Genomic DNA, 15,228 nt, shown 5'->3' on the forward strand with positions numbered 1-15,228 from the left:
CTATACAAATAATAGAATAGGATACCACAGTAAGCAACACAGAAAGCCTTTCTTGGTGGACTCCCTGGGGCTTTTGCCCCAGGTCCCTTTTCCAGGGAGACCAGGATTGGGGAGCACAGCCTACAGAAAGGCTGTCTTTATCTTCTATGATTTCACTATATCCTTCTACCTTTGGTTCTTCAGTGAATCAGAGACTGAGAAGTCACAGTTAGGCCCATTACTCTGAAACAAAGTCTTAAAGACAAGATAGTCCCAGAAGATGTTAAATAATTGCTTTCTTTAACACTTTTCATGTAGATTCTAGGACTATATAAATTACACAGTGTTGAATTCAGTTGCTTATTTGAAAACTGGATTCTACCAGCTTACATGCCTCTATTTTATTGTGTTAATGTTTTATTAAATGCTTTTCAGTAAAATTTTGATTTTAGAGTATATTGGATTTTTATATTGAAATAAAGGGAAAAAATCACTTTTTAGATTGTGAGATCCTATGAAAATACTGTGTATGTAGTGAGAACATTGGTACTTGACCTCATTGAAATCTGTGTTCCTTTTTTCATGAAAACATATCAGAATTTATGTTTTATTTATATTTAATACTCTAAGGTAGTAAAAAACCAACATTAGTTTATAGAGGGAAAGCAAATTAACATGAAAAATGACTTTGTTATGAAGTCATTATTCCTTAGTCAAGAAGTGGGTTTCATGGCCTGCAAACCTAATCTTAAGCAGAATCATCGAAGCTCAAGAATTATGGAAGTGAGATTTGCATGGCTATCTTTTGCTCTGACCATCCCACCCCATCTCACTCAGTGATCAGAAGACTCACGTCATTAGCTTCTGTGGACATTTGAGATCTTTGGGGCAAGGAGACCACATTACTCTCTTAATGTGAATTTGATACAGGAAAGGGCAGTTAAAGTTCAGAAATTTGGGTCCTGATGGGTGTGGTCTATAAGCTGAGTTCAGGCCAAGGGTTAAAAAGGGTCTACCTAAGAGAAGACTAAGACACCCAAATCCCTCAACTCTGTTCTTGTCCTTAGTTCCTTGAAGGGTTTTGCTTGTTCTCCAATACTTGGGTACATTTTTTTTTTTTTAATTGTGAAAATGCCCACGTCGCCATTGCCCAGCTCCTACTACTATCTTGATGTTGCCAACACTTGCTTAATCTAGTCTGTCTTTCCCCTGTTTTATCTAGAGTGTTTTAAAGCAGATCTTTCACATTGTTCTACTTGACCCCTCATTCTTCAGGAGCCATCCCTAAAAATATCATTGCCAGTTTTTAACTCTACTTCTTTTTCATTGTTGTCAAAGTCTGTGAAAGAGCTTTATGGAATTTCCTAAAGCTTCTCAATTCAGTATTTTACTGTGAAGGAATAATCCTTTGTTTTTATTTTTATTTTATTTTACTTGCTATAACAGTGCTGTTACTGTTTTTTCTTTATCTTTTTAAAAAGATTTTATTTATTTATTTGACAGATAGAGGTCACAAGTAGGCAGAGAGGCAGGCAGAGAGAGAGGAGGGAAGCAGGCTCCCCGTTGAGCAGAGAGCCGGATATAGGGCTCGATTCCAGGACCCTGGGATCATGACCTGAGCAGAAGGCAGAGGCTTTAACCCACTGAGCCACCCAGGTGCCCCTGTTACTGTTTTTTATTAACTCCTCATAACAGAAGCATATTAACGTATGGTAGACAACTCATTTCGCTTTTACATTTGTTTTTCCCCTTCAATATGTTGTAACAAAATTAATCCCATGCTTAATGTACAGAGATGATTGAAGAATCTATGAGATATGGTCTTTTTGCCATAAGTCTGTAGTCAAGTATTCCTGTAGATAAGAAGACAGACATTTTCTTGGCAAAGATGTTCTGCTCTTGCCCAAAGGTTTTTTTCCTTTCTATGATTCGTACATTTCTCAGAATAGTAGTTATACATATTTATAAAAAAAAATTCCATCAGAATCTATTTTGTCAATACTTAACACTTTTTTGGGAATCTTTTCACAAGTGAGTAATGTTTCATATAATGCTATAGAAATCTCCATCAATTATTTATTCCAGAGTTTAGGTAATTACTTGATTTATAGTTTGATTTTTGAAATTAATATTATATATAAAGATGATAAATGACTTAAAATAAGCACATTGGGGTAGACTTCCTTGTGTCCTGACTAAATGCTTCCCTCTTTATTCTGAAAGTTGATGCACATGTTTGATACCCCCAAGTCTACATTCCAGACATGCCCACAAAGATCAGTAAGTTGTCTTCAGCTAGAATGACTCATCCATTGGAAAGATGACCAGTCCGTCAAAACCAGAAGGATGGAATGACTTGCAAAGATCCTCTTTAACTCTCAGTGAAGGGTGTGTCTGTGCATTTGTGTATAAATCTAAACATGGCTCGAAACAGATGTCTGAAAAGATTTGTATATCTTTCTGAAAGGGACTAGGAAGACCTTAGTTCAACTTTCAAGCAATATGATTTAGAATCCTGTTGACATCGAACACTGCCTGCATAGCAGAATTTCTTTATAAATTCCAGCAGTAGATTAATAATGAGGCTCTCGAGTGTATATGAATTACCTGTCAACCTCAGTCTTATCGTTTAGCCCATTACATCGTTATATGTTATTTGACATCATTTGAGATATTGTCAGGTTTGTGCTCCAAGATGTTGTGGAACTACTCTCTGCATGAGCACAGAATGCAGGTTCCACAGTGTTCACAGCTCTATGAAGAATGTTTAGGGTATTACATCAGTACAGTAAGGTCTCTTTTTTTTTTCATTTATTTTATTTTATTTTTTTAAAGATTTTATTTATTTATTTGACAGACAGAGATCACAAGTTGGCAGAGAGACAGGTAGAGAGAGGAAGGGAAGCGGGCTTCCTGCTGAGCAGAGAGCCCGATGTGGGGCTCAATCCCAGGACCCTGGGATCATGATCCGAGCCAAAGGCAGAGGCTTTAACCCACTGAGCCACCAGGCGCTCTGACTTTTTAATCTAAAATTCTGTTATTCAGTTGATTTGAATTATACTATCTGGCTCTTTCTTTGGTCTTGGTGCCAAAACCCCATTTGTTGTGACACGGTACTTTCTTAGTCTTCCGTTAAAATGCAAACACCACTGGGACTAAATAGGCACGGAAACTTTATCAGCTATAACACCTCAGAAAAAATCACTTTTAGATCTGCAGTTGTCATTTTTGGAAATAGATGGGACTTGAGGTGACTGGATGATAAAATAGGGAAGTATTGACCCCAGCGGGAAAAGGAGTCAGTCTATGCAGGACTTGCAACCTCAGATGCCTCCCGGGGCCTCTTAGTGACCGAAGTGTATGAAATAGCCAGCAGAAGAAAATAGGTTTAAGAGCAATGTACATGTCTAAAATGATGGATTTTAACTTCTTGTCATTATTGTGGTTTTACAACACAGCACTGCAGGGTTCCAACAGGATGGCCAAACAAAAACATCAGAGATGATCATTTGGGGGCCTCTGTTATACACACGCAGTGCGGTAGGTGGTAGACTCATTCCGGTGGATCCCCCACTGAATACTGAATACTGTTAGGGACAGTTGAGGGCACTGGAAATTTGGGAGCACAAGGGTGCTGAAAAAGGAGATAAGGAGCTATGAAGATTAAGAGCACTTTCGTTCCATTCCTGAGACCAGATCCTGACTTGACTAATGGCAAAGTTGGATGCTTCTAGTACCTTCCATGATTAATACAGAGGCGTGCATCAGAATCACCTGTGTGGCTTTGCCAGACTACAGAGTACATGAAATTATCCAAACTAAGATTTCGATGTCTGCATCTGGTTTGGAGATGGCTGTATTTTGGATAAATCCTTGACTTGATTTAGGTGCACACACATAGCTGAGGACCTATGCTCTTGGATGTTGAGGTTCCCTGGTTACCGTTTGAAATATGGGAGTAAGTATCTCTACTCTCAAAATAGTCACTTAAGGGACTGCATTACAATTTGGCACATTTAAGTTGTCAGAGTGAATTATTTCATTTCATAAAATAAGAATGAAAAAAATGCAATATATACATAATTTAAGAGCTGGTTGTAGATTTATGAGGGAGGATGAAGAAGTAGGTACTTTAAAACTGAGCTGTTGGCAACTTCAGATGTCGCAAACCTAGTGTTAAAGAGACATAATTACACCTGAATTGGCTTTAACAAAAGTCAAATTATATCCCACAAGTTATAATAAACACAGGCAATAAAAAATTGTTATGATGACAACTAAACTTTCTTTTTGTTCTGCTGTCCAAGAAAGGCTTCTTACTGCATATGAATTTTTATTTCAATCAAATAGTTCAGGTTTAATCACTAAAGATAAAAAAAAATGTTGCATTTCATAGAAATGGAATCACACAATATGTGGTCTTTTGTAACTGGCTGCGTTCACTTAGCATATTTTCAAAGTTGCAATGTTGTCAGTCTCTCTTTCTTTTAATTCCACAAAAGATTACCACAAAAGTTTTCAGAGTTTCCTTCATTGCAGAATCAAAAATCTGAGTTAAAAGAAGGAACTGTCTGATGGAATAGTTAAAGCGTGGTACCCTACTAGAGATGGCATGCCCAGCTCTTCAGTATTGTGCAGGGATCTGATGTGTTTCGCTTTGGTAAGCCTTCTACCATCTTATATTCCCGCTGTGGGTGAGATGAATTGCTGTGCAGTTAAGGGGGGATGGTTTTTTTCCTCATGTTTGTTGACATTTTCCCAGTACCTTCTAAGGAGCAGCTGAGCATTATTCCCCTTTTGGTGTGTTCTAGTCAGTGACTGTTTTGTTGGCAAAATGGCTCCAGTTCATGTTTTGTTTTTTTTTTTTAAGATTTTATTTATGTATTTGATGGAGAGAGACACCGAGAGCAGGAACACAAGCAGGGTGAATGGAAGAGGGAGAAGCAGGCTTTCCCGCTGAGCCGGGAGCCCCACGCGGGGCTCGATCCCAGGACCCCGGGATCATGATCTGAGCCAAAGGCAGATGCGTAATGTCCCAGGCATCCCAAATTCATGTTATTTTGACTATGGACCCACTTTTAAAAGATATATATATAAATCTGTACGTGTATACACAATTTCTGTCAGCACCAAGAACTGGGATGCTAACATTTACAGAGCTTTGGCTTTCTTACAGACACTGTCCTGAATGTGTTCCGTGGATTGTCTCACTCACCCATACCACACTCCGTAGAGCTGGGAGTTAGTGCCTTCTTCTCACTTAGCAGGTACCACACCGAGGCTCATAGAGTGGAGGGAATATTGTTCACAGCCACACAAGTGAGAAAGGCTGCTGTTGGTCCTCATTCAAAGTGGACTTAAATCCAGAGTGGAGGCACTGAATCTCTTTGCTGTTGCATTAGTGGCCTCTAATTGGGAATTTGCAGATTAGCAATTCCTGTAATCCACTGGGTTCTAGAAACATCCATCATTTTTTAAGTTCTAACAGTGTTGTGGGGAACAGCAAAATATCTTTAGGGCACTGGTTTGCAAGCGTACCTGAACTTTGCAATTATCTGGAAGTTAGAAAAAATAAAACCGGTGCCTGGGTCCCACCCTCCTCTGTTCTGAGTTAATCAGTATGATTGTGGCCTGGACATTGGGATTTTAAAAATTCTCCCAGGTGATTCTAATGGGCAGCCAACTTTAAGAATTCCTGCTTTGAAACAACACAGAGTTTTAAGTTCTGAATTCCCATCCTTTTGTTAGTTAAAAAATAAAAAATAAATAATTATGTTTCATTACAATAGTACAACAAATTTGCTTTAGAAACCATAGACAAACTAAAAACATTATAATTATTTGTAATCCCTTCACTAAAAGATGACCAGTTCAGTATTTGTGGTTTTTTCCTGTGCATGTTTATGTATTTAAAGTCTTCACTATAATGTTACTGATCTATAGAATTTTATATATTTAATGCCAGATTGTCTCCTGTTTTATGTAGCTGTATGCTTTACCAGACTGAGAAATTCTCAATTCTTATACACATGTATTAGTGTTGTTGGATTAATACTTACAGACCAGTAACTCTCCAAATGGGTCAATATGTCTATTAATGGAGAGTTTGGATATTATTTGAGTTAGCATTTAGGAAACTGATTTAGATGTCTCTCCTTTGTGCTCATCTTATACAGCTCTTTTTTGGACAAGCAAACCTTGGTTTACTTCCCTGTCTCTCTTCTAGATTACTGAGACAAAGCCCCTGTGGTTTGTGGCCCGGGGCTCTAGCATACCGTACATGCTCAGGAAATGCTGGAGTTTTCAGAATCTGAGGTCGAAGTGGTGGTTATAGTCTGAAAACTAATTATGACTGAAATAAGTTCATATGTGCCTGAAAAAACTTTGGGGGGATGTTGGGGTGGTGGAGAGAGAGGGTAAGAGTAAGGGACAGGGGCTAGAGGACACTTGAAGATAGGTAAGCTGCAGATCCTTCAAGAAAGGTAAAAAGTAAAAAAATAAAATAAAATAAAAAGAAGGCAAAAAGTCCTCTAGACTTCCTGGCCTTGGTTCCACTCCCACCCCCCAGCCCCTGCCCCTGCTGAGTCTCAGAGAGCTCTCCCTCGGACTAGCCCCCTCCCCACACCTCTTATCTTTCCACTCCCCACCCTACTCAGCTGTCATAATAAAAAGGCTGAGTATATTGATACTTTCAGAATAAGAGCCAAATAATTTCCAGAGTTTGCTGCTTCCCAAATATTTTCCTAGTAAAGATTTGGATGAGAAACCCCTGTAGTGTGATGGGGTTCAGTTAGGGTACAACCGAAGCTTATCAGCTAACAACTGTGACTGTCCCATTTTTTCCTACAAAGGTGGAGGTTGAGGGAGAATTTAAATAAAAGGTGGGGAGAGGGCTCAGAGCTCTGGTAGGCTGGTTTGAGATTACCCCAGAAGAAAGGGCCAAACTGGAAGACCTTACAGGTTTACTTGGTGAACAGCCTTGTCATCAACTGGGCCCAGACAACTTCAGGCCGCTAGAGGAGGTAGTTTTGAAGATTTTATTTATTTATTTGACAGAGAGAGAGAGAGAGAGAGATCATGAGTAGGCAGAGCAGCAGGCAGAGGAAGAGGGGGAAACAGGCTCGCTGCTGAGCAGAGAGCCTGTTGTGGGGCTTGATGTGGGGCTTGATCCCAGGACCCTGAGATCATGACCTGAGCCAAAGGCAGAGGCTTAACCCAGTGAGCCACCCAGGTGCTCCTGGAGGATGTATTTTTGATACTGAAGGCACAAAGCCAGACATCTCTGCATCACATGATTTACAAAGGATTTTCTTTTTCATACAGACTTCTTATAATGTAACTATAATCAGTAGATTTCTTAATCATACTCAATCACAAGACCGGTAAATCAAAATTACTTATAAGTTCTTTTTGGCTCTTAAAACACCTTTTGTGTTATGATCTTTATTTGCTTGTTATTGACCACTTTTTAAAGCATGTTTTTGTTAAAAAGGAGAAATTACAAAAGTACACCTTTTACTTCCTTAGCAAATAAGATGCATGCATGATTTATGTTGCTGAATTTTTTTTAGGATTGAGGCATTTATATAGTTTCAAAAGCTATAAGAAAAATTCAAAGCTATTTCCCTATTCTTCTTTCTCCTTTTTTTATTGAATTCACGGTGACTTTTAAAGAACATAAAGGCATTAAACATCTTGCTTTACTTTGAATTCAATGATAAACAAAATCAAAGAATAAAATAACAAGCCTGATTTATTTATCTGAATAATGTGTGTCTCACTATAAGGTTATAACGAAAGCAGGGGAATCCTTAGAGTCACATCACGTAGTATAGCAAATTAAAAATAAATAAATAAATAAATAAATAAATAAATAGAATATGCTAGCGGTGATATTTATTCAGATAAGTATCAGATTTATTTAGTCAGTCCAGTAAAACTGGGAGGTTTCTGGAGTGCCCGGCCGGTTGTCAGAGCCAGGAGAGTATTATGATTTAATGCTGTCTTTTCTGCTGCATTTGATGAGCTGTCCTAGAAAAACATTTTGAAGCAATAAAGCATCCATTTGGCTCCTAAGTAATGAGGGAGGCAGTGCTCTTTCATTAACTATTTATTCAGGAAGAAAAGTGACCAACTGCTAATAAGCTCTATCCAAAGAGGGTGGTGGAAAACAGGAGAAAATGCAGAAGTGAGGTTCTGTTCAATTTCATATGCAATTAACAAACACCCAAAGCTAAGCGGTTGGTGCTCCTCCTCCATGTGACTTCTGGCTGGCTGTATTTAAGTGCAAGTGCCTGTCAGACGCATGAAAGGCCCGTGGGTTTAAGGAAGGATTGTGCCGTCTACGCCAAAGACAAAAAGAAAGGAGGTGATGAGCGGTGAGTAGCTAAGAGGAGGCTGATCTCTGTAGTTCTGAATAATGGGCTTATTTCCTAAGATGAACAGTAGTGATTGAGGCTTGCAGGGTTGCTCCTTTTGTTTTTAGATGATTACTGCTTTTTTAGGACTTCAGACATCTGCTCCATAATGCAGTATGTAGACGATCACTTGATCGAATGGCTTCTAATTTGAGAAAATTTCTTATTGGCTATGTAAGTAAGTATATGACTTGTTATTTAGAGAGAGTTTCGAGGTAGGCATGTAAAGTTTGCTCGTCTTCCACAGGTAAATATAGGGCCCCTTCTTTGCAGTGAATGCGTAGATTTAGCAACTTCAGGATTACACCAAGAATACGGTATTCACACATAAATAGAGGCTCCTTTCAAGTCATTTCAGAATCTCACTTTTGAAGCACAATCTTCATTTCACTTGCTTAAGCCTTTTAATACAATTAATTTACATTCTTTAGTGACATGATGAAAAGATGAAAGTTCTCTTCTTCCCTTAACGCCAACTGAAAGACTTTTAGGTTAATTCTTCTGCCCTGCTCTCACTAAAAAGTAGTAGTAGTTCTATTCAATGGGGAAAATACCCTTCCTATTTAAATCATATTAAAATAGACAACGGAAAGGCTCTGTAAATCCAGCATTATTTAATAACAGAATATTCCTGATATTATCACAAACTGATTATGAATTATTCAATATTGCATTCCTTTGGTTTTCAGTTTTTTGAATTTCCATATTGAAAACTGTGTCTGAATTCTAAGTTTACTATGAATTATTCTGAAGTATATTTAAAAATCAGTTTTCAACATACATTCTATGAGATAGGAGTTCATTGTTTATTCGTGTTCATAGCCTTTGGTACTGGGCGAAAAAAGCCTCAGTAAGGAGCAATGATACTAAAGACAAGAAACGCCTCCTTGGCATTTTTCTTTCCTAGCCCCCATTGTATCGTACTTAGAGAACTAAACTCTTTTATGTTACAGAGACTCTTACTGTCTTCATCAAGGAAATGAGGACTACAAGATTAGAAATGGAATTTCCTCGTACGATTGATTGCTAGGTTTTACAATAATCTGTCTTGTTGGTTATTCACAGTCATTAGATCGAATTACCCCTTTCAGATAATCACTCCATTCAGAAGACTGATGCTGTGTGCTGAGAACAGGAAGGAGATGGAGGACTGGATGAGCTCACTGAAGTCTGTACAGACCAGAGAACCTTACGAGGTAAAGTAGCATCTTTTCCCGGCACCTTCTGTTCTTGGAGAAGGAAAGTCATTCGAAGAGCTAAAGCTATATTCTGCAAAGAAAAGTATGTGCAGATTCATCAAGCAACCTGCTTCCATCTGATGTTGACCTTTTTAAATTTTTAACTTAAAGTGTTTCCATTTTAAAAAGTACACATTTGAAATTTTAATCCTAGCTAAGTGCATCCCTGAGGTTCACTGTCTGTCGTCTTGTTCTCTTGGTTGGCAAATCTGTGCTCACGTCTCGTTTCTAGGTGGCCCAGTTTAACGTGGAACATTTCTCAGGGATGCATAACTGGTACGCCTGCTCCCACGCGCGACCCACTTTCTGTAACGTGTGCAGAGAGAGTCTTTCTGGAGTCACCTCCCATGGCCTGTCCTGTGAAGGTACTGTAGCCCGGGGCCTGCCTTCTCCCTCACCACTGACCACACTGGGAACACGCTGCCAGCCTAGCAGAGAAATGTGCCCCCTGCAAGCCAATTCCCGTGGGTGGAAGCAGGAGCTGGGAGCACCTCAATGGGAACGTAGCATTAAGATTTTACCGTAGCTTCAAGTGGAGCTCGATGCACATAGGACCAGCTTGGGAAATGTTTTTGCTGAGGGAAGAATGAATACAAATCACTGGGAAGGAAGTATAAATCAAAATGTAGCATTGCATGTCTGAGGAACTAGCGCCTGCTGCTTAAAAATCGTCTTTAGACTGTATCCGTCTTTCTGGTTTTCTGGTCTTCTTTTTCTGTTCCGACTGATTATGAGGACAAAACTTTCAGTGAGGACAGTACAGGCTCTTTGACAGAATTTCCCATTGTTATTTCTGTTTCATTGTTTTAAATGTTTTCTTTTATTTCACTTAATGTTTAATTGAATAGAAAGTTTTTAATTTCTTGAAAGTTTTTTGAAAATAAGCCCAGAGCTATTGTTTTCATTATAGGATTTATGGGTGGTGGTGGTGGTGGTGTTTTTTTTAATAAAAAAGCAGTGACCAACAGAAGCAAATATACTAATACTTACCAAGAGAAACCTCATAACTTCTTCGACTTATTTAATTCCATACCTCAGTGATCACACTACTGTGTACTACTTTCTGAACTAGATCTAATACTAATATTAGCTTTTTTCTCTAATATAAAAAAATCTGAATTTTGAACATAACTTTATTAGACTCCATAATGAAATAGTAATAGAGTCCCAGCTTTCGTTCACTTTAAGGTAGCTCCACGTTTTGACTTTCGTTTCCTGATCTGCAAACCAGGGATAATAGTCATTTATATTCACAGATGCTATGAAAATTAAATAGGAGAATATATCTGCAAGGAAACTACTTTTCTAGTCAAATAAATTGTGGAAGGTTGTAACTGTGCTCTGTAAGAAATCCGTCAAGTAAATAACTGCAGATTGTGTCATGGCCCAAGGCATTAAAATTTGTGAAAATGAACATTTGGAAGGGACATTACACATTGTTTTTGTTTTTGTTTTTGTTTTTTTAAGATTTAAAGAGTGGTTGCAAACGAGATGTAATTGCCCTTTATGACTTTAATAATCTACAAGGGTTCCTGTGGCTCTGAGTTACTCTTACCAAGTGTAATACTCTGAGGTGTTACTTTGAAGGTCTTTTTAGTTGCCTCCTAGTCTCCCATTCCAAAAATCCTAAAAAATGTATCAGATCTGAGATACTCTCTGGTACCCTACTGATTTGATTTATGCATTATTAGATATATTTAGTTGTTTGTATATTGAGTTTAAACTGGGATGACTAAGTATTTTTCCAAATCTTTTAAAAGAAAAATGAAAATTGTATTAACTGATGAGAATAAGAAACTTAAGGTCTTTCAATAAACTTATCATTATTCTGTTAATAATGAAGTCTTCCTGACTGTTTAATGTCTCAGTTACTCTATTTTTGAATTACAGTTTCAGAAGAATATATGTTAGTCCTCATTTTCTCTGCTGATAAAAATTTTAAATACGTGGTGTCTTGCCCATTGGTATTGTTAGAACTGTAGCAAAAGGTTTTAAAAATCCCAAGGGTTTTATGAATGTATAAAGAAGTTTTTTTTTAAAATTTTATGAGAATGTGATTATTTAGGATCATTTTCTTATAATCCAAGTCATACTTAAGCTTTAGACATTCCCCGCAAATCTGAATAAACTCCTTGCTTGACAAAAACAAAAGACATAGGATGCAAGAGCCTTTAAAAGAAAAAAGAGAGATGCAAATACAAGAAAAATTCATTCCACAGTGAGTGAGTAACTTTGTATTGGAATGGAATTCAGTTTCTAGTGTGTGAAGCCATCACTAAATTTACTTAATCCTTCTGCCCTTGTTTTTCACAGGAAAACAAGCCTGTACTGATTTGTCTTCTGAGTTTGTGTTGATTAATTACTAAAACTGTTATTTTAAAGCCTTGTATATGTAAAATATAGGAGTGAAAAATAGACAAAAAATACTTTTCATAAATGATTCCCTAAATCGAGAATGTCAGTAATAATTTCAGAGCCTATTTATTCTTCACAGTTATTTAAATAGTAACTGAACAAAAAAGTTAAATGGTGATTTTTTTCTTTTTGATTCAATAGCATCAAATATGTTAACATAGGTACCTATGAATTTTTATCTTAGCCGCAATTGAACACTTAAAAAGATGCAATGTGGTAGACTGAAAATTGCAATTAAAAATCATAATTTAGTGACATGTCAGCATATTTTTTTTAAGTTCTGTGTTTTAAGTAATAGCTTTGTAGGTCAGGGGAAAGTGCTTTATATAGAATAACTTCAGAATGGCCACCTAACAAAATTAAGGTGCCTATTAATCATTTCCATTCCTTAGTAACTGTAATCACAGTATAGTTTATTTTATTTTATTGTACGCTACATTAAGCACCTTTGCAATTTTCAAGACTCATTGCATGAAGCACTTTATTATTACAAGTGTGATTTTTATTTTTAATGAGCTATTTGATTTTTAATGGCAAAATTTTCAAAAAAAAAAAACCATGAAATCATTCCCTATTGCTCTCTTTTATTTCCTCCTTTTCCTCTTAAAAAAAAACCCTTATTGACTATTAATATCAAATACTTCGTTGTACCTGGGAATTAGTTGCAGATAAAGCTAAAACTAGGACCACACTTTTGAGAAATACCGTAAGAGATGGTTTCACTTATTTGTGGAGCATAACAAATAGCATGGAGGACATGGGGACTTAGAGTGGAGAAGGGAGTTGGGGGAAATTGGAAGGGGAGGTGAACCATGAGAGACTATGGACTCTGAAAAACAATCTGAGGGTTTTGAAGGGACGGGGGGTGGGAGGTTGGTGTACCAGGTGGTGGGTATTAGAGAGGGCACGGATTGCATGGAGCACGGGGTGTGGTGCAAAAATAATGAATACTGTTATGCTGGAAATAAAAAAAAAAAAAAAAAAAAAAAAAGAAAGAAAGACCTAGAGTTCCTAATTAGCCTCAGTTTTAAAATAGTCACTTGCATGGGAGCAAAAGGGAGCAGGTCATGCCAAAATTGTTTTTCAGACCAAGCTTACTTCCTTCGGTGCTCGCTCTTTACACATTTGTCTATCAGCAATGAGATTCCATTGAAAAACTGGTTTATTGTCTATGAAGTCTGTGCTCGAGTCCCCAAGTCATTTATCAAAAAAATAGTAGGATTTCCAGGAAAGAATTTGTCAAGGTACACAAAAGACCAGTTAAATGAAACATTTCCAATGTCTAGACTAATATTTTTCAAGGAAAAACCGACTCCGCTTAAGTGACCTTTTGCATATCAGCTCCCCATGACATCATGAAGCATTTCAAACATTTGGCTATAGACACTCAGGGATTTTACCCTTTCATTTGTGTGCTACAGTAAATTGGGACTTTTTTTTTTTTTTAAGATTTTATTTATTTATTTGACAGAAACCTCAAGAGAGGGAACACAAGCAGGGAGAGTGGGAGAGGGAGAAGCAGGCTTCCCACTGAGCAGGGAGCCCTGTGGGGCTTGACCCCAGGACCCTGAGATCATGACCTGAGCTGAAGGCAGACATTTAAGGACTGAGCCACCCACATGGCTATAAATTAGGATTATAATTTCAGACTTTTTAAATTAGGACTTTTTAAAACAATGGCATGCATTCTATCATTTCAAACCTGTTAAGGGTTTATAGTTAGAAGTGCAAAAATCGTGTGAAAAAGAGCCACCTTCCATTAGCATTTAGGAGCAGTTACTTTTTCTGTTTCCACTGACACTATCTCTGCTTTTAAGTATCTGCAAAGTCAGAAACTCGTATAACATCCTTATCCACTAGTGCTTGGATAATTTGTATCCTTAAAAGGATGAAGCTTAGTAGTAGTAAAGTTCTGATTTTCATAAGTAAGGGTCCTTTTCCCAGATAACCTGTGGCTTACTTGTTTTTCATATATGAGCTGCTGCTTTCCTGGTTGTTTCCTCTTATTTCTCTCTTTTGTGTTTTTGATTTGGTATTTGTACAGATTATAAACTGATTATCCAAATAGGTCTCCTGAATGTCTGTCACCAACCATAGTTACAGAATTTTTTCCTTAGGATGAGAACTTTGAAGACTTACTCTTATAACAACTTTCAAATATTCGAAGCAGTGTCATTAACTGTACTCACCATGCTGTGCATTACATGCCCATGGCTTATTTTATAACCGGAAGTTTGTACCTTTTGATGCCCTTCACCCATTTGGCCCTACCCCTGCCTGGGAAGCCACCAAGGTGTTCTCTGTTTCTATGAGCTTGGTTTTTTTGTGGGTTTGTTGCTTTTACAGTCCACATATGAGTAAGATCATAAGGCATCTCTCTTTCTCTGACTTACTTCAACTTAGCTAAATATCCTCTAGATGCATTCATGTTGTCTCAAATGATTCATTTATATGACTGAATAATAGTCCATTGTGTAGATACACATATGGATATCACATTTTCTTTTTTTTTAATTAATTAATTTTTTTCAGCATAACAGTATTCATTGTTTTTGCACCACACCCAGTGCTCCATGCAATCCGTGCCCTCTCTAATACCCACCACCTGGTTCCCCCAACCTCCCACCCCCCACCCTTTCAAAACCCTCAGATTGTTTTTTCAGAGTCCATAGTCTGTCATGGTTCACCTCCCCTTCCAACTCCCTCAACAACCTTCTCCTCTCTAACTCCCCTTGTCCTCCATGATATTTGTTATGCTCCACAAATAAGTGAAACATATGATAATTGACTCTCTCTGCTTGACTTATTTCACTCAGCATAATCTCTTCCAGTCCCATCCATGTTGCTACAAAAGTTGGGTATTCATCCTTTCTGATGGAGGCATAATACTCCATAGTGTATATGGACCACATCTTCCTTATCCATTCATCCGTTGAAGTGCATCTGGGTTCTTTCCACAGTTTGGTGACCGTGGCCATTGCTGCTATAAACATTGGGGTACAAATGGCCCTTCTTTTCACTACATCTGTATCTTTGGGGTAAATACCCAGAAGTGCAATGGCAGGGTCATAGGGAAGTTCTATTTTTAATTTCTTGAGGATGCTCCGTACTGTTTTCCAGAGTGGCTGCACCAATTTGCATTCTCACCAATAGTGCACACAGGTTTCCTTGTCTTCAAA

At 37.7% G+C, this 15,228-nt stretch overlaps 1 protein-coding gene across 10 annotated transcripts in view; it reads left to right on the plus strand.

The window, feature by feature from the left end:
- Positions 1-15,228, plus strand: part of DGKH (diacylglycerol kinase eta) — a 204,830-nt gene that overhangs the window by 100,569 nt on the left and 89,033 nt on the right. For 9 of the 10 annotated variants that reach the window (XM_032314572.1, XM_032314575.1, XM_032314568.1 and 6 more), the window contains 2 exons: positions 9,488-9,592; positions 9,867-9,999. In XM_032314572.1, the coding sequence (XP_032170463.1) occupies positions 9,488-9,592; positions 9,867-9,999 (238 nt within the window). Of the gene's footprint in view, positions 1-7,164; positions 8,358-9,487; positions 9,593-9,866; positions 10,000-15,228 lie in introns of those variants that run through there. The other variant, XM_032314577.1, reaches the window with a different exon arrangement.

Source organism: Mustela erminea, chromosome 15, assembly GCF_009829155.1.
Source record: "Mustela erminea isolate mMusErm1 chromosome 15, mMusErm1.Pri, whole genome shotgun sequence".
Taxonomy (NCBI): Eukaryota; Metazoa; Chordata; class Mammalia; order Carnivora; family Mustelidae; genus Mustela; species Mustela erminea.